The sequence below is a fragment of the Ptychodera flava genome, chromosome 18 (genome assembly GCF_041260155.1).
Source record: "Ptychodera flava strain L36383 chromosome 18, AS_Pfla_20210202, whole genome shotgun sequence".
Lineage (NCBI taxonomy): Eukaryota > Metazoa > Hemichordata > Enteropneusta > Ptychoderidae > Ptychodera > Ptychodera flava.
In genome coordinates, this window is record NC_091945.1 from 27367392 (window position 1) to 27387823 (window position 20432).

Sequence of the window (20432 nt, forward strand, 5' to 3'; positions counted from 1 at the left end):
AACACCTCGTACGATGCCAGCGAGATCAATGATAGCGTCACAAAATGGTGACTTTACCCTCCTGTAAGAATGCTGAATTGAGAGAAACAACCTTAGCAGAGTTTTTGGATGTAAAACTAGCAGGTTGAGGAAAGGAGTGGTTTGTTTTTGATTTTGATTTTTCAATTTTTTTCAATTTTATAAAAACATTGAGATCAATTCACCACTTATGATGTGCGAAAATCTGACTGTTATACAATCAATGGGTTGGAAGTTTGTGTGGCGGACCTGGCGATAGAAGGGTATGTAATGTTGGAGTGCTGATAGTGAATGTGATATAAACAAAGTCAATCAGGCAGACAATTATTGAGCTGAGCCACGACTCCCCAAAGGCGTCCATACTCACACAACATAGGCCAACATGAGAGTATTTTTGTTTTTATTTTCAACATTTCTCAACAACACGATGCTGACAACCTTGATTACGAAAAGGAAACTGCTTCCTGTCAACTGCCATTCAGTACAACGTTTAAAGTATTGCTTTTCTTTCATGGAGTGACACTATATGACGTATCCATGTCACATTCACGTGTATAAGACACGCAGTATCCTTCCTCAGAAGCTGAAAACAAAATATTCCTGTTTTTAAGGAGCCCTCTAGAGACCCGTGCCACCGATACTTCAATGTAAACCACATTTCTCATGTTGCCACAATCCAACTTGAAAACCGCTTTTAATGACTTCCTTTGGTGTGGTTCAAAATACCTAACAGCAATCTTATTTGGTGCAAATCACATTTGAAGAGGATGCGGTGATTTTTCTCAAATGTCATATGTCAAATTTCTAGAGGAAAAATAAATTCTCAAAAACTCAAGAACAAACGATATGAATTATTAATCCATTCACAGGAAAAAAAAAAAATTCTGTTAAAAACATTGTGCGTCTCAGCGGAGTTGTAGTAACAGTCAATGTGGTTGGTTGTAGCCTGAAACTTCACAGGGACAGCCTGAGGGTTTGTGTTCCAGTAGATTCTGTGTCTGAATGACGAAGTTTCACTATATCTATGCAAGGTTTCTAAGGGTTGTCAAGGACTTCTTGCTGTTGCTAAGGGAACCACAGTGCATATTGGGAATTGCACCAAGTAGGATGACTGCCATATGCTTGGAAATCTAGAATCGTCCACTTTTACAAGTCCACCAATCTCAAAATTACAGTCAACTTTATCAGAGCACATGCTTACATATTTCGATGTTTGTAAATCTTTTTGCTAATTTTGAAGCCGGTCTCATGCTATCCTGAATTTAGCTAACTTCATCTCAACAAAGTGATTATTTACCCCCATTTTGGCCAGCACCAGTGAAACAGCAAAGGAAATTTGCATATGGTAATTTGTAACAATTATCTAATTACTTTAACACTGAGTTGAACACTTGGGCGCTGTTCTATCAGCATTGAGCATTTAATTACTCAAGATACCTCCTTGAAAGTCATGAAATTTAATACAATATGCCTACCACATCCCTGTAAATTATTTGGGACAATCTCTGAGATTTCTCAAGCTATCAAGGTATGAAATTTTGTAAGAATGCCATGGTATTTCTGATTTAACTAAATGTGAGACACGAACTTCCTAAATGTACAGAAACTTAGTACACATATTGACATGTTGACTGACCACAGTTCTGGCTGATGGCTGGTGCCCCTTGGATGCTTGATAAAGGAACAATGTGCCAAAAACTACAAGCACCATCCAAGCTGTCAATCAAGATCCTGGGATCAATAAAATCTAAAACTCGTTGGAGACACTACCAGTGCAGTCCCCCCACCCCCATCCCAGGGGAGTGATCACCCATTTCATGCAATTACACCCATGTAAAAATACTGATTAAAAGCCTGATACATCTACAAATCCAGGTAGTTTCCATTTCATTGACAAATGATAATACATTTAACTTTTTTACCAGCAAATGCTATTAACAGACAAAACGAACCAGCAAAACAAAGACTTTCTAATTATCACTGGCAAATTCTTTCATGCCGCCGTTAAATCTAATTTGTACAAAATTCACGTTCATGATCCATGATTTATTGGCTGTACTTTACATTTTTCAATTATTCAAAACCATGTTTACATTTCAGATATGATAACTTTTCCCATAATGATAACAATCATCAATTTTATCATTATACATAATAATTCCTTCCAGAGCGATAAATTTCCACTGTATCATCATCATGCGGTACTTTGCAACATAATTGAACACAATGTTGCTTGGTTTCCTGAAAAAGCACTTTCTCTTGACAGACTGTACAAATCCTTCCCTGATGGAGGTAGAAATGGCTGACTATTTGAGCACTTTTTTGTAATCCCAAACCGCACCACAATTCTCATTTGCCCTCGGAGTTATCTGCCTTTTTGACACAGGAAATGATCGCTAAAAAATTCCAAAAAAGAAATGCAATAAATACCATCTACACTTCTATACATTGACTGTTTGCCTCTACTGATTAACAACGGTGTATTTTTGCCACCTCATTCTACAACTTTGCTGGTATTTCTATATTAAGCAGAATCTAATGATCTCGTCACAATATTATAAATATATTCAAACAAAATTTCCAACATTCAACAAAAGATACTGGTACCAATAATTGCACGGTGATTGTTCATGTGAGGCGCGACCGACCAGTTTTGTTCACTGAATTGCAAACAGTAATGAAAGGGGATCTTTTATAACTGGCATTGCAGTGTTTTTTTCTGTTAACCAAATAAACACTATCACAGATGGGGATGAGTTGGTCTTTATAAAGAAAGATAAACTGGACAGATTAAACATCAATTGGGGAAAAAAATTTGTCACTTGGGGAAAAAAAAATTGAAAAAAAAATCAAGTGTCATTCTATGACTGTCTGTCTCTGTTTTATCTATCTGTCTATCTTTCTGTCTGCAGCCCTACGACTACCAGACATTTATAATCTGCAGCATCGTGGCTGCATCTTGTCTCTAACTTCTTTTGTAAGAATTTCAATTTTTCAAATTTTGTGTCAAAATTTCGAGTTTGAAAATGCATGAATGTCAATTCAGAGAGCATGAAAAAGTCAAGGTTTACGGTGTATGGGGGAAACAAGTTTGTATGATATGTTTAGCATGTCAGTTGTGGGGATTTTGTGAATGGGAAGTGCGAGACCTATGGGCCATGGTGGCTATCACTGGCCACATGACAGACCGTCCATGGGAAGGAATTCCATGACTGGCCACTATCAACAAACTTTAATTCCTAAATATGCATGTCTGGAAACATTCTGATTCCGCCGTTCAACCGCCGCCCTTTCTGAATACCGCAGATAATCATATGCAGACACCAACACCAATCAAAACATCTCTGTGTATGTTTTGCTGGTCTTGCCGCTGATTTCAATGCATTTTCTGTCGATAGTATTTCTCTCCTTCAAAATGCCAGATCGTATCGGCAAAAGCAGATTCACGTCACAAACAACAGATCAATGTCAAGATACAGGCACACTTAGGTGGTTGTTGAATGTCAGGGAAATTGTTGCGATGAACGTCTATTTTTTTTTTTATCTTCATTTTATGGTGACATCCCAGGCACTTTGCAGTTGGAGTGATTCAGAGACAGAACAATGACCTATAACTTGTAACAAACCTTGGCAAACAACTAGCACTCATAATTTTCGCCTCCAATTGATCCAAATATTGATTCTTCAATCGAGCCAACTTGAAACTGTTCCGGGGTGGGTGGGCATGGGGAGGGGTTACCCTGCATCGTTTGGCAAAATACCAATTTCTTTTTTCTCACTTGCTTGTCTCCCAGTGCCATCATAGTAGAACATAACATAACGTACCATGAAGTAGTCATGGCGACATCTGTCTCCAAACAGGAAATTGAACAGACGAGTGGCAGTCAGTCCAAGTTTCTCAAGTAAGCAAATGCTCTGAAGTCAGGGGCTGAACTAATACGCTGGGCCATCAATCATATTAATTTGCATACACTTCTACACTTTCTTCTATCTAACCCTTGGAACTTTGAGCATAGTCAAGAAATTGATCTCCGATTATTTATTTTTTTGCAAATATAATCTTCAGCTTTTGTTGACCGCTTGGTGCATTTGGAGCCAGTTGTTATGGTAACATGGAGCACAACCTGACCTGATTCCGAGTATCCAGTTCATCACCCATAACATTCTGCTATGAACTGGCCTGTCTCTCCTATAACGTCTGTTTTAAATAACCCGATCACACTGAACAAAATCGCAAACCTGTACCCTCACTTGTGAAAAATCATAACAGACTTTCTTCTCTCATGGTTCAAAAAACTGATGAGCTGTGGAAATTTCAGCGGTGTCATCTGCTCGAATTATTCGATCCTACACCCATTACAGATAGATTTGCTCGGGCAGTTAGAATTTGTTGAATCAAAGTGAATCAATTTAAAGAGCTAACCCAGGACACATCATAAACAACTATCGGTTCAAAATGGATATTGATTTTGATATTTTTCATTTTTTTTTTCCCACAAAATATAGATTCTCATGGAATCATATTTAATTGGTGCACATTTGGTGCGCATCTGTACTATTCATGGGAGCTTAGGTGCTCGGAGAAAATTTACAAAAGGCAATGGCAGAGTATTGAAAAGAAAAGATGTGACCATCTCACCTTGCCCTGCATAATAAGTCGAATGGTTAGTGTTACCGCTGGACCTTCATTCGCCATTTTCAGTTGTTCCTCTGTTGCCATAGAAACCGAGTTAATGAAGCATGAGAATTGGGCAGTGTTAATCTCCACTGGCAACCTGGAGAGAAAAAAAGAGAAGAAGAGGATGAGAGGGGATGAACGAAGACGTCTCATTAATGTCATACATAAATGATGAATGAAGCGACGGAAAGCCCTGCATCACTGCTGGCCATTACAGCAGTAAACAGCAAATAACACATGACCTTTGAACTGTAGCATTTCATTGCATGGATAATATTTCCTTCTGGTGCTTTTTAGGAGAGAATCTGTACAATCTCCCCTTGGAGCGATGACAAGTGTGGAAGGGAGGAGGGAAGAGGAGAGGAGAGGGTGGGGGAGGTCGACTCAGAGCCCCTACAAAATCCAAAACAAAGCTGTGACCCTACTCTCCTCAATAGGGGTCATCAGTCTCCAAATGTCTACGCTCGGTGTGAAACTGCCTGTGCCCACAGAGCAGCTCATTAAAAGGAAGCCATCCTGTGTCAAACTACAACCTCAGCAGATTATAACAGCTGACAATGAGCAGGATGACCTAAGAGAACTACTACTGTCCACTTCACTGGGGTTAATTAGAGAGCGGTAGTTATAGTTACAAAGCTTGGTTGGTGGCCAGCTGACATCTTTCCCCGTAATTTGAACTCAGATGTTTCATTTTAGGAGTATACAAGAAGACATCAAATGACTTTGGTCTTGGAGGGGCTAAATATGAACTGCTTTCTTTTCAATCTGTTTTATCAAGCTAATGCTCCAAAGCGCCAGCAACATGTAATTAAAGTTAATCTACCATAAGAAGTTAATCTACTACAGAAATGCTCTTTGAAAAAAGTCAGACATTCATTTTCTGAGTAATATAAGTTCAACTACTGTTTAGCGTCAGAATATTGATGCAGTATTTTTCCATCACAGTAAACAGAATGTCATCAGCATTACAGAGTATCCATTGGAAAATGACTGAGGATCCCACAGAGGATAAAAAACATTTCAGTGATGCAAGTACATAGGTTAACAAATGACCTTTGACACGTGTCTTGCCCTACCATAGTCTATGAAATGCTCGCACAACAACGCCGCATTTGTGCAGCAAATGTAAATATCACCACAGACGATGACTTCAAAATTCTGGAAACAGCAGGCTTGACGGAAGCCGACAGATGCAAACTTCCATAAAACCTCATTTCCGAGGTTAAAAGTCGCTCGTGAAAAGTTGGCCAAGATTTTAAAATTGAGTACTGCTCATCCTTGCATCGGTGGTGCACTATGTGTGTGGGGGATCACTAAGCACCTTCAGGCGACACCAAATGGCTGGAAAGACTTTGAGCATGCAAACTGTTCTAATGTCAAACAATGCAAATTTGCAGGGAACATGCTTACATCGCCAGAAGTCAACCTGTTTAGTGCGATACGGTTTACAGGCAGATGCATTCTCAGTCATTTTACCGATGAGAAATGGTGAAATGCATTCTGGGTAATATTACAGGGCACTGAGGCTACGCGGATATTATTTCTGTTTGTGTTTTAAGAAATAACTGGAGAGTTAGTGAGTATGAGTGACATGAATCTGTGTGTAAAGTTTGAAAAAAGTTTGCCCAGCACAGAGAACATCTGGCCTATATATCAAACAATCTTAGGAACTACAGGGTTCAGGGAACGACACTCTCCATGCACAGTGATTTGCAATTTACCAATGATCAAGACTTAAAATTTACTGAAGAATCAGCCGACTCTTTCTTCAGGAGTGATAAATGACAAAGAGAGGACACAGCTGACCCCGTTTGTTTGGCTGTTATTTCTCAACCTAAGTGAGCTGTGGCGATTTCGTCTGCTAGGCACAGCAAGGCAGGCTTTGCTCCACACTTAAACTGCTACTCATGCATTGCGCATGCAATTTAAGTCCATCAGAATGCTGGCCTTGCAAGTTCCAGATAATATAAATGGTTCAAATCCATTAACTCGGAGACAGCCTGAGACAGAGAGTGACCCACTGTTTTATTTAACTGAGGGCTAAAGCAGATACACATGATTAAACTGACGCTCCAATGTTTGGCTCTGAGAAGTAGGGGGGATTGTGTTCTGGACAAATGACAGCCACTTGCTAAGGTCAACGGTCATTACTCAACTATCTCACAGCGATGCCAACAAAAAGTTTATGGCACCTTCAACCGCGCATTGTGCATTCCTTCTGAAAAGTCTCTGCTTGGAAGAAATTATTCACCCCTAATCAAGAGAAAAAGATATACGATATAGTGCATCAAATGTATATGCGCGACTTGGAGCGAAATGAACAATCCTCAATATATTGTCACTGATTTGTGAGCCTACACGCCCCTGTTTGTCTGCTGCCTCCTGCCATGGTTACATTTGATATCAAGACATACTTCTTTGACCACAAATTAGTTTCAGGAACAAATGGTTTTCCCGTTTTGCTCCACGGCTTTGAAGCTTCGGTTTCTTGTCTCTTTATACCTCCACACCACACAAATTACAGCACAACCTAATCCGACGCTAAATTTTTCATAGTTGCATGAAGCTTAGTTTGAGGTCTAAACCTGAAGCTCCTGCGATGTGATTAACAAGATCAAGACAGTTGTGTGGTTTAAAAATCCTCTGGCATTTTAAAAATTTGGCGTCACAGAGATTTTGAAATTTTGTCTGGTTTTGGTGATAATGGATTCAGATGAAAACATATTATGCTGCAATGTCATCCTAGCAATTACTATGAAAGGTAAAATAGTATAAAGAGATCCACTAAATACATGCTGAATATTTTTCTCAGACCTTTTGGGTTTTTTCGTACACTGCTAACATAGTTATCCCTGTGTAGCGAGACATGCTCGTCCTCATTTGTTTGCATTTAGTACACTAATACAAGAAGTCTTCCAGACTTCTTCAGCTAATTCGACAGATCTATGGGTGGAAATGACGGCAAACAGAATGTTGCACAGATGTTTTAGGCTGTGATTTAACCACTTCCTGTTGAATCTGAACTGCACAGTGCGTTTTAGTACAGAAGGAGTAATTACCTCTCAGAGAATCGGGGAAAAATCTGTTCAACATATTCCGGATGAGTAGCCAACTACCCCTTTCACGCGACCTCAATATTTCAACAATGCAACGAGGTCACGGATGGATAAGACATGAAAGAATTTTGTGTGGAAAGCTCCATAGCTGAACACTGTACATCACAAATAACTGTACTCCATGCGAGTGACTGGCAAATTCTAGAGTACGACAGTTTCACAGACTGACAATGACATGGTGCAGCTGAATGGAGTTGCTCCGATGGTAATATTGTGTACTCGACAATGAACTAGTGGGAACAGAGTAACTAACTTGGAAGACTACTGACAGATTGCCAATACAACCTCAGCCCCTCCCCCTCCTCAATCTGTATGTTCTAAGTTAAGCTGAAAAATCTTTTTTGATGAGTAGTTTCCTGGGCAGTGCTTCTTTCTATTTGACCTGACAAAATAAAATGCGAAGCTTTAAATAAATTACTGTTCTGGTGCAATCCCCTCTCCCTTCCTCACCTGCCCCTCAAAAAACCCCTAGTGAACAAATCTTTACCATGCTTCCATACTTCCCCATGCACAGTGGTCCGACTTATTACATCATGCATTGAAAAGAAAGAGCTGAAGCACCACAGTAATGGAAACTAAGATATGAACACCCTCAATTCAAAAAATTCTCCACAATTCTTCCTAACGTTGGTCCAGTGCACAAATACATACATTAACAGTTGACAGCAAAAAGAACCCGTTGCAATTTTTCATTACAGAAATAATACGGCCCATCAATTAATCAGCGTAGAAAATTGTTTCTGATGGCCGACAGAAGGTCATTCCACTTATCAAATCAAAAAGTTCCATTAAGTACAGAAATAATAGCTCGCCCGAATATTGATTTGTGAAATATTTATCTTCAGAATGCCTGCCGTGTTTGTAAATTGTGCTAAAATTATGACCATTGCATGGAGTATTTACATTGGGAGGAAACTTCCCGGAGGCCGATCGCAGTTTCTTTTCTGCAGAATGAGCTCAACAGAGCTAGCCTTGCTGCGAGTCATTGTGCTTCACTTTCCCGAGTTTGTGTTTAATCAAGTATCGTGACGCTGGGAGTTCACTTTCCCCACTACATCTTAATTTGTCGGTCCTTGTCAATGGCTCGCTGGAATTTTGTTGAAAAGAAGGGCACGGTTTGTATTTTTTTCCCAAAGTGGGAACTAACAATACAGACACCAGAGAATTTCATTTGATTAATTCACTGAATGCAAACCATGCTCTCTCTAAACAAAACGCTTGAACTCTGCTCCATATTGGTGGGGAATTAAAAAAATTTTCACAAAATACGGCAAAGAGCATAAACAAGCTCCGAGCGGTGTCTGGTATGACCCTGTCTGAGAAGTGCAGATGCTGGCTGACAGTGCGTGAAACCGATTCCTCGGCCATCAGCGGTATCCCGTTAGCCAAGAATAAGCAAGTAGGCTTCTCCGACTCCCCAAGACTAACCAGAACTAAATATGAATATTTCGCGGGACCATGTCATAGAAGTATGCTAATTCAAAAGCACATTGACAACCAACAGAACAGTAGCTAGAGGCTCCTAGAAGATGCTCAGTATCTGGCAAAATGACACACGGCCGTGGTGTCAGGGGGATCGGCTGTGTGTCATTCATCACATATTACTGCAGGGGAGTAAAGTGATTCCTAATTGTATGATGGTCTGACTGTACGGGGAGATATTAATTACATCTACATTTCTGAGTGCTCGTCATTACGCCAATGCATTTACAGTTTAATAGAATCCAATGTAACATTTATTAAATAATGGGCAATAACCGCCATAACGACGGCATGCATTACGATCGCTGCAATGAAAGTCAAAAATAGAAAACATCAACTTTTCAGAACACTTTTATGGAAACATGCATGACCTTGCATTAGCTTCTAATTTACCATACACTGTTCTGCTTAAAATTTCCTTACGATAAGGATCATACTTTTCTGTACACACCACTTTCAACTTTCTCCCCTCTGACGAACTCTAGCAGAAGTATTTCATCTTTATAATAACATCCAATATATTAAGGCAAGGCCTACTTCTTGTTGCCATCCTGTACATGCTGCGTTCTCTCACGACTGGATTCTCAGAGGTCCAGCAAAGTTCACAACCAGTCTGCCAGAACGCCGTGTTACCCTCAGCTCCGAACAGAGACAACGGAAATCTATCCGGGCTGTTTTCAAAACCATCCAAACAGACCCATTGCCTATATAGACTGCTTACATATGGTGGACAGCATCCAGCCGAGCTGATCACACATTGGCATCAAAAACGGAAACTGCCTAAATAAATAAGTTCCCCGCCAAATCATTTCCACCGCCACCAATTTTCTTCTTCTGAGAAATCAAAACAAAACGTGTCCTGTCATGACGCTATCACTCTCTCCAAAGAAATATGATCGTCCGAGGGGAGCCTGACACTGGCTGCTCTACATTGAGTGCTGCATTTACACAAACACAGAAGCACCGAAACTGGCTTCCAGTCCTGGGAGGACATACATTTTCTTGCGACAACATATTGATAACCTTAAAGGAGTAAACACGAGAAAAGGGAACATGACAGTCTGGAAAAAACTTTGCGATGGATACATACCTAGAGTTCAAACAACGTCCAGTAGAGACCTGACTTGCCGTGTTGGATGGGAGGAATAGATATCACCACATGGGTAATGTTTTACACTTTTTTTCCAACAGTATCAAGGAGCAGGGAGCCAATCAGGAGAGAAGGAATACTTCAGCTTTATCTACCGCGTTAGATACACTGTCGCCTATAAAGGACGATCCACTCCGATGACAGTTCCCGCTCGATAGATAAACTGGCAAATTTTAGGCTCACGCTGGAAGATATCCACGCTGACGTACAACACGCAAGAGATAGGAAAACTCTTAAGCTGGGGCCAAACACCCTTGAACCCGTGCAGAACCACACTGAGTTTAGCAATCTGCATGCATTTAATGGGCTCTCTCAGTTTACCACGGGACATTCCTTTGCCAAGCCATAAAATATGTGCTGCCAGTATCAACATCAGATGGGAGCCGACCAATTACAGCTACTGGTAAAAAAAAAGACAATTGACCGACACAGCTTTTGTCGCCATCGCAGAGAAACCAACTTTCTATTGGCGAGCAAATGGCTTCTTTTGTCAGGTGACTGGTACAAAATGAAACAAATTATAACTTTTATGGCAGCACAAAGGAAACCATGACAGTGGCACCGCAGACAGGTCTTGAACATCGCTGAATGGATCTGTCAGAGGTGCTTAAATTTTATGTCTTGGATTTCATCCCTTTATCTAACAGAGCTGCCTGAACACGTTCATTTAACAGATACTAAAGAAAGATATCAGATGTTCAGCTTTCCAGTTTTTCTCTTCTATATCACAATCAAATCATTTTACCAATCGGACAAAGTGTGCGTCATACGCAATGTCAGCCAACAAAATGTCATTCTTATGCTCTTCTGTGCACCCGTTATCGTGAAGATGAGAAAAATGGGGAATAGTAGATAAGTGCTGATTACAGAAATAAAATATGCTCACTGAATGGAATCAGTTGGCAAGCTGACAAAAACACATCAAAGAAAAGATTTTACAGACAGACAGCTGGAACTGATGTAATTCTCCAGTAAGCTCTTACTATCACAGAAGCAGTTGTAATACAATTTTTCTTTTATTTTCCATGCATTCATGTATAACTACTTATAAAATAAATAGAAATGAATTACATGAATGGCAGAATAAAATTTGACAATTCCTTCTCATTTCTTTTTTTATGAATAATCAAACAAGATTTCATAAAATTTGATAACGACATCAAATGAGATTTCAGCTCGGTGTAAGAATGTTGATCAAAAAAACTCCTAGGTGTGTGAATTTCTGTATGAAAGCATCCACGCTATTGAAAATAACAGAATATTAGCCAATGTAGAGTGACAGGCAAGCTAATATAATTTGACTAAATCCACACAGAGCTGACAAGCAGAGAACTGATCGTGCTGTATGGAATTGCTGGAATGATTCCGGTATCAGATGACTATTCCCCAATCCATTGATGAGTGAGTGATGTGAGTCCATGCTCAATTGACGGATACTGTCACACATGCACGCACGGACATGAACAAGGATAGCTGTACTCCGGTATAAAACCACTCATGGAATCAACTTACACTTCAGGAAGTATGAGGTTCCAAAATCGACACAGCGCTAATTTTATCATGCGATCTCATTGCTTCAATACTTGTTTCTCTTTTGGCTTGGGCAGCCACCACAGTTGGTCCAAGGATTACTAGACCCCTACCCTATGCTAACGAGAAGTTATTTAACAAATTAATTAACAGGCCCCAGCAAAAGATGATATCATTAAAAACAGACTAATGAATCTGGTCTTTGGAGGACACTTTGCTTTGACACCCTCATTACAGAGTTTGTCCTTCAGTTTTATGATTAAACATGATTTGTTATTGTCAAAATGATAGAAATTTACATCATCACATTGAATTCCATGTAGTTGTCATGTGTTGGAAAAAAAAATTTTAACCTCCTTTGCAAACCAAACATGGCTATAACTTTGTAACATGTTCAGTTTTTTCACTGTTCAAATGCATTTTCAAATGCTTTTCTTGTTCTTCAAGATCAGCTGCATCAACGCAATGCATTGCGTTGCAACCTCCAATGTCATTATCGTTCACAGATGAATTTTAGTCACGAGTGAAATTTTGCCGGCAGTCGTAATATTGGAATACACACACACATAGAGTATTGACAAGTTGAGTACATTGGTATTTCAATATGGTTTCCGTAGTAACTGTATTTCACAGAGAGAACAAAAGTAACAGCAAATGTCAAAAGTTCAGCTCGCAGAGCTTCAAAACACAAAATATAGTGATGGCATTGTCACGTGGGGCAATTCAGTGAATTCTTGATCAAAGTTGAACTCAGAACTTACAGCACATAGTGAAGCCATCACAGTTACAGCCACTCTGCATAAAAGACAGTCAGTGGTACAATAACTGAGTTCAGTTGTTAAATTTTCTCTGACCCCAACCACCCTCACTTTATGCTGCAGAGTTCATAAAGCACTCACAAGAGACAAACGAGCTCTAAAGATTGCCACTGTCCTGCTTGGTGTGGAAACACAACTTCATACAGGCGATGTCATATTATATTCTAAAACTACTGTTTACAGTTGAAGGTTTTCTCTTGCTAGTTGAACTCTTGAATTATCCGCACCTATCACAACGATACCTTACAATCTCACAGAAAGCCTGATTGCTATGGTAATATTATTTACTGTTCCGGCATCTCCATGTATCAGCGGCAAATGGCTGGCCGACTTTATTTTATGGCTCCTAAAAATTTGTCTTTTTTACAATGAACACACTGGCCCCAAGGCACCAATTTGATTTAAGGACCCTGGCCACCCCTTTCCAAATGAATGGTAAAATCCTGTGTGGGTGGTGTTCATTTCATTCAGATTTTACATTTCCCATATGTTTAACATGCTTGTACCTTCATGATATTTTTTGGTTTATGCTAATTCTAATTCTTTGCAAATGCATGATATTTTACAGTCATTGCGTATGCTCCCTGACATGTTTAGTCAGTGCATGTAAACGATGGCGTACAACCGCACAATAAACTGAAAAGGCTTCAACGGTGAATTACCATGGTTAATTCAACAATTGTTTCAGAGGAGATGGGGGAGGGGAGATATGTGCATGGTTAAACACAGGAAATCACAGGAAGAAACTAAAATGTAACATGGTTTAATCAGTTCCTACGGTGATAGATTATCAAAGGCAGTGTAGCAATCATTGGAAACACAGTATTCCCATGATCTTTTGCATCATTGCTTAAAACTTTGTCTTTATACTATATTCACACCCATCAGTTGGCAAAATTATTTCTCTAAATTGTTCACAAATTCACCGAAACACAGTATACTAGTGACTTTGACGTTGACGTTTCCCTTGACCGAAACATTTTCATTGGTTAAGTCCCGTGGCACAACAGCGACGGCTAAGCAGATACAAAAGCTGTGGTCGTCAACTATTGAAGTCAGATTTGCAACACAAAAGGCATTGATTGCGCTGGCTATGAACTAAATATTCTGCTGGCTTGAAGTCACCAGCGAGGCAGAAAATCTAATTATGAGGAAAACTCCCCCCTAAAAAATCAATAGTTTCACAGTTTCTAAGCTATTCAACTTGATCTGATATTTGCCGTAGAAAAAAAAAAATTGACTGTATTAAAGGCACTGACAAGTTCCAATATTGCAGGTTTAAAGCTTATTGCACAATGGACCAAATTTAAATTCAGGAACTGGATGAGCTTATCATATTCACAATTATGACATGTATATTTACAGCAACTTCACACACAAATTCCATTTTCTTTTTATGTTGCGTACAATCCTTCAGGCTGAATTGAGTGAACACTAAATTAACCCATTCTTACTTCTTGCATTCCAAAATCTCTTTTCCAATGATTTTTGAACTCCGCATTAACATCCCCCCAACACTTGCAGGGTGATGAGCGTTACACTGTTAATCCTACACGCTGACAAAGGAGCGATATTTCACAATTCAATATGGTTGAACTCTGTAATTTTTGCATACGTTAATCCTATAGTCCAACACACAGTCACTGCTGTGGCCACTTGCGGTATTCGGCCATGCCATAACCAAACTCATTTGTATGTGATATTTTTTACTTTTTTACAACTGAATGTCAGTTCCTTGAACAGCAATTGGTACGCTCTCTCAATCGGTTCTATCACCTGGGAAATTAACACGCATCCTCATCCCCTCTGACAAACCTTACGCTGTTTCATCGTTGTGAAACGAGTTCAATCCTACTTTTTTCCTTCAAAAATTTTCACAGCCCAAGAGAGTTATCACCAAGCATTAACAGCATATAAAAATGGGGTCAATGAGTCAAACAGGCTGTGCACCCTGAATACATAGGATTATACAATGGAATCATTATTTTGTGCAAACATGTCCACAGTGAATACGTGGACGCATTTTTCATGACCAAAAAATGTGTGTGAATATTTGTAATTGTGTTCTGCTGAAACCAGACACTGTATAAATAACATCTTGTAAGTTATTGTCATATAAAATATAAAGGCAGCTAGAACAAAAAAAAAATCTGCATATAACCAGAAAATGTTTTACAAGAACATATATTTGTACTCCACCGGAAAATATACAACTTGGAATAACATCTCTTTTACACATGTTTATAATAACTCGGTGAAATGCATGGATTGTAACAAAACATTTAGCTGTACGTGCCAAATAATAGAAGAGTGATATAAACAATTTATTCCGCACGCTGGTAAATAAATCAAACAGCTATTACACCAAGGAGCATGACAGAACACTGATAGAACTCGCTAGGCTTCTGAGCAAAGCTATTTTGTGCCAAAAACTGGCGGAGAAAATTTACATCATCTCATAAAAAATCTTCCAGGCAAAAAAGCAGCGCTGTTTGTGTACACAGCAGACAATGGAGATAATAATTTTTGTTACATAATCTCCGGGCTTCAAGCCAGAACATGAACTACCCATTACAGGGCAAGTATCGGCAGTTCAAAATTTTCTATTAAAAAGAAAATGCCACAGAATTACATCATTTTCATTTCTCCCGAAATCCATGATTACTATCTACCCAGCAATTTTAATTTATAATGCGAAAAAAAAAAAAAATTTTAATTATATCTATCAAGCAGATTATTACCAGATGGTCTGTGATTGTACTATGTTCACACCAATGGCCTTGCTTACTTGCCGGCACTGGAAGACAAATATTGTAAAAATTCTGCGACAGATATTACCACATGACGTACGATGAAAACATTTGATGAAGAAGAGAAAATACCTTGTTTAAAAAGTCACTTGGCATGGATCCAGATTTGTAATGGCCTCAGTATCTATAAAATCTGGTGAACTATGAAGCAATGTGAGCAACTCGCTGAGAGCCCTGTTTTGTGTATACTTTGGGTAATCTGGTGCAGATAGAGAACATTACTCAGGAATGAAGCTCCCTTCATATCTTAATCCCTTTTTCCCGATCCGTAGTTACGGGAAAGTAGTGGTACCAAATCAGCACTGGCACAAGGAGAAGAAGCAGGCAGGGATAACAAGCTATTGGCAGTTTGAGGTCGTGTTTTTTTCCAAACAGGCCTCGATCAAATTTCAACCATGTAAGCTGCACAAAAAGTCATTTTCCTACCAGTATTTATGTCCAAGATGTTTGACCCTACAAGCTTCAATGGTAAATTCAAATTGAGAGTAGAGCATTAAAAAGGACTACAGGAGCCCCCAGTGAAAAAAGGCAGACATTCACAAAATCAGACCTTTTACGGAATGAAAAATCTGCCAGCGTTCCGTGACACTGCAATCACAACAGCGCTATTCCAGCAAAGCGCTTTGCACGCAGTTCACTTAACCATTCACTGCTGACACATTACACTGAGATTAGAAATAGTGGAAAAACGATGGAAAATAATGATACAATTATTATACTGGTACTTTCCAAAGACAATAACAAACATTCTAAAATGTTGACAATTTGAATCAAAATAATGTCTTGAATACTCACAAGCTAAATTCTCATGGAAGATAATAATATCCGGGAACTGATCGACTCCAGCACTTGGTAAATTCTAAGTGAAATCCAATGAATCTTACTGTATATTGTGCGGGGAGGAAAAATTTCTATCACCTATGTGAAATACCATCAGGACAGTCCACTTTCAAAGCGGGGGTGGTAGGGTTCCTCGGTGTGAGATGGAATGGGCTTTTCAACGACTGAATGGAAGTGTATCGCATGGGGTAATTGAAAGTATTCTCAAACATAAGAGCACCTCACAAATTCATCATTAACGGCGTCTTTCACCGAGAGAGCAAAATAAAGATGGATGAGCCAGATTACTTTGAACTGTTACAAGGTTAGCAAAATGCGATTTTCGGTTCTCTGAACACTTCAATTTCGCCATTGTACAAAAACATGACCTTAATCTTTATTTTTTTTTTCAAATGGAAATATTATTGGCCTCTTCAGTAATAGCTCACGTCACAGCACGACTATGTGGGCAGAAAAGGAAATTCGTAAAAGCTCAAATTTGCGTCACTGAAAATATGCCTGATGAACGACCATATTTCAACGGGACTGTGCGCGCAATGTGCCCAAGTTGGCGGGTAACGGTCTGTCTTTGCAAAGGCCAACAAGGAGCAATCAATCGCTTGAAGTCACTGATAATGCATTCCCTGCAGAAGATGGCTCAGCAACGACATACGACAGCAGATAAGAGAGAAATTTCCGGCTACCGCACTGATACCATACTGTAAAATATTTATCGGGAGTGCATGTGGGAGCCATTTACAGGCGATGTTGTCTAAGATAATCAAAAGACATGCTAATGGGACATCTGACGTACACTTAAAATTTTACGTAATTTTAGCACAAAATATCATTGATTTGTCCACGGGATTATCAATAAAGCCGGTCAGTTTACAAGATATAAGGGGACAGTGACGTGTCAGTTGGATGGGTGGATCGATAGGTCAACGACTGGCTCAATTCTCTTTCTTTTTTGTAGGCCCTTGTCTTAGATTTACTCTCAATTGCTTCAGAGACTGAACAGCTTTGTCACAGTCCACCAAACCTGACCGGTTGAAATCACGATATGATCAAAAGGTATCAAAAAAAGCAAACAGATTTGCCGGGGCCTTGTGGGGTTGAATGATGGATGAACGGACAGCACGACCGTAGAATGACGGATGGACCAATGGCAAAATGTTGAACAAATCTGTACAGATAACAACTTTTTGATGGATGGTAAAATGGCTTGAGAGAAGAAGAAGTAGATAGTCAAATGGTTTTCCAATCTTAATAAAAACTGACGTATGTACTACGCAGGGATATAATGGATAGAAGGAGATCGATTGTAATGATGAATGTCCCTAGATAGCAAAAGAATGTTAGAATGATACACTGTGGTACCCTAAACTGGTGAGGAAATGGGCTAGAGAAAAGAAGAACCAGAGAAAGAAGGACGTTGCTGATCAAAGGTGGGGGGGGGGAGAGAGAGAGAGAGAGAGGAGAGAGAGAGAGAGAGAGAGAGAGAGAGAGGAGAGGAAGAGAGGAGAGAGAGAGAGAGAGAGAGAGAGAGAGAGAGAGAGAGAGAGAGAATGAGTCAGAAATAGAAAGAATGAGAGAGAGGCAGAGAGATAGAAAGTGTTCAAAAGAGAGAGAGAAAGAATGAGTGTCAAAGAGAGAGAGAGAAAGAGAGAGAGAGAGAGAGAGAGAGAGAGAGAGAGAGAGAGAGAGAGAGAGAGAGAGAGAAATATGAACTCATATTTCAGATATCAGCTTCCAGAATCAATTCGATATTTGATTCTTGGATGGATAAACAGTAGAGCGGCAGGATATGCTTACATTGGCAGATGTCAAGACGGCTGGACAGATGGACAATCCAGTGTGATGCATGAAGGAGATGGATAAAGCAACTGCATGACCAACTAGAGGAACAGTTGAGAGGACAAGTAGATCCCTACGCTTGTAGCACCCAACATATACAATGCATAAACTCAAGCAATACAAAAAGAAAACAAAATATGTTCATTTCATGGCAACAGCACTGGTTGCCATGGTGATGATGACAGCATCAAATGAGACAAGTCTGCCCACTACCATAACAATCCTAATTTACAAACATTTGCAGTTTCATATCTCTGAGCTTGCACGTCTGGACTCATAATTAATCTTTCAAAAGTACAGAAGAAATATCTGCCATATGATACCTACAGTGTCAGCATACACGATTCAGAGCCACTATTTTAAAATGAATTAAATTTGCATGCTACTGGCAATAAAAAGTGATCGAAGTTAACAGGCACTGATTTGATGGCAGAATTATATATGAACTGCTTGAGTATACTCTCATCACTCTATTTGCTTAATGACTTTCCCGTCGCACAATTCTGTAAAATTTCTTACCTCATCAAAATTTTAAGAAGCGTCTGGAATGTTATTGCCTAACTAAATTGAGATATCTGACAACTATTAAAACCCTTTGAGAGCAAAAGTCTATTTTTGTCCCCTTTATAAAATAAACCCTAGTCAATTTTTCACAGATTTTTGCCGAAATTTTGAGAAAAAACTGTAGCCATTGAAATGTGATGTCCATTTGGTCGTAAATTATAAGACAATTACAGAAAAGTTCATAAAAATTGGTAAAATTTTGCACTAAAATTTTGGCCGGAGACAATTACAGTGCTCAAAGGGTTTAAGCATGAAGCATTCATGTTCGACTTTGCTTAATTTCTGTTTTGAAATCTCTTTTTGCTTCCCTTCATCACAGCCAAGTTGAATTTCGTTGAAGGTACGACAAATTTCGATGAAACTTCCATTGGGCTTCACATTATAATCATCCATTCAATGGCTGACTGAATATTGGTATCTTTACCCTTTCACCACCATGGTTAGGCCCAAACCCATTGTTGTCAATAGAGATTGTGGACCTGTTTATGGGCAAATTAGGGGTGAGCAGGTTAAGTTTTGGAGCCACTCAGTATCAAAATGACACTTCCCACTGTCACTTGTTTCTGCAGTATTTCTGAGAGATGTCAAGAGAATGAAGCAGACATTCAACAAATTCCACCGGCTACAAATAAAAGGATTCATTTTTCGATTAGTTTACTTCATTAATCACATACCTTGTATCTATACTGCCCATATCTGAAAACCTTTTCATGTTCAAACACTCAAACACACTTATTTACATCTTCACTGAAACGGAAAACTAAACATTGTTGAAGTCACTTCTAATTACACCCTTGGTAAATCATGCACTACCTCGGCAAAGTTAAATTCTCATTTATCATTCCACGTTCCTCCGTCATCTGTCATGGATTCGTATTGTCTACTTGATCGCTGAATACCAAAAAAAAATTAATTCAGTAAAATCAAATATTTGCATGGAAGATAACATGACGTAGCCCATTGAGGAGAAAAGGGTATGCGTTCACAACTTGCTCTTGATATCCCGATAGGCACCGTACAGAAAAACGTATCCATACGACAACTAGAATATCACAGTTGGAAATTCACTCAGTTCTGTATGAAATGTGACACTATTCTCACAGGCTATGATTTCATCTTTTTTTTTCCTCGAATGAACAGAATTGATGAATTTGGAGATTGATAGAGAAAAGAAAGTCCTATCAATTACTTATCACACAAATTGCAGAAAATGCATATATCCCTTCGGGACAAAACATATGCTCGTAATGGAAAAAAAAAATTTCATACTTCATATCGGGGACATATCAATGAGAAGCTATGAATGTCTTTTTAATTTTTTGCACACATTGTTGCTTTTGACATCTGCATCAATAGGGCCATGTACGGTCTGCTGTCAGGATCCAAGAAAATGCAAAATTATAGGACGATGACGTAAATGAGCAGAGAGGAAAGCCGCTGATGCTGACAGCTGCAGTTGATCGGTTTTCTCAGGGCAGTGCTTCTCTGCCGCTCCTAAAAAAAATTGTTGCGCAGTCAGCGCGCTTGATGGTTACCAACCAGTGACGCAGCAAACACCACAGAAATTTTGTGGAGGAAAACCAAATTATG

The 20432-nt window shown here is 39.3% G+C and overlaps 1 protein-coding gene across 14 annotated transcripts in view; it reads right to left on the reverse strand.

Moving 5' to 3' along the window:
- The window catches only part of LOC139117281 (poly(rC)-binding protein 3-like), a 101239-nt gene that overhangs the window by 25177 nt on the left and 55630 nt on the right, over positions 1-20432 (reverse strand). For 7 of the 14 annotated variants that reach the window (XM_070680250.1, XM_070680247.1, XM_070680243.1 and 4 more), the window contains one exon: positions 4658-4793. In XM_070680250.1, the coding sequence (XP_070536351.1) occupies positions 4658-4738 (81 nt within the window). In that variant the 5' untranslated portion in view covers positions 4739-4793. Of the gene's footprint in view, positions 1-4657; positions 4794-10384; positions 10746-16397; positions 16537-20432 lie in introns of those variants that run through there. The other 7 variants (XM_070680252.1, XM_070680245.1, XM_070680240.1 and 4 more) reach the window with 4 other exon arrangements.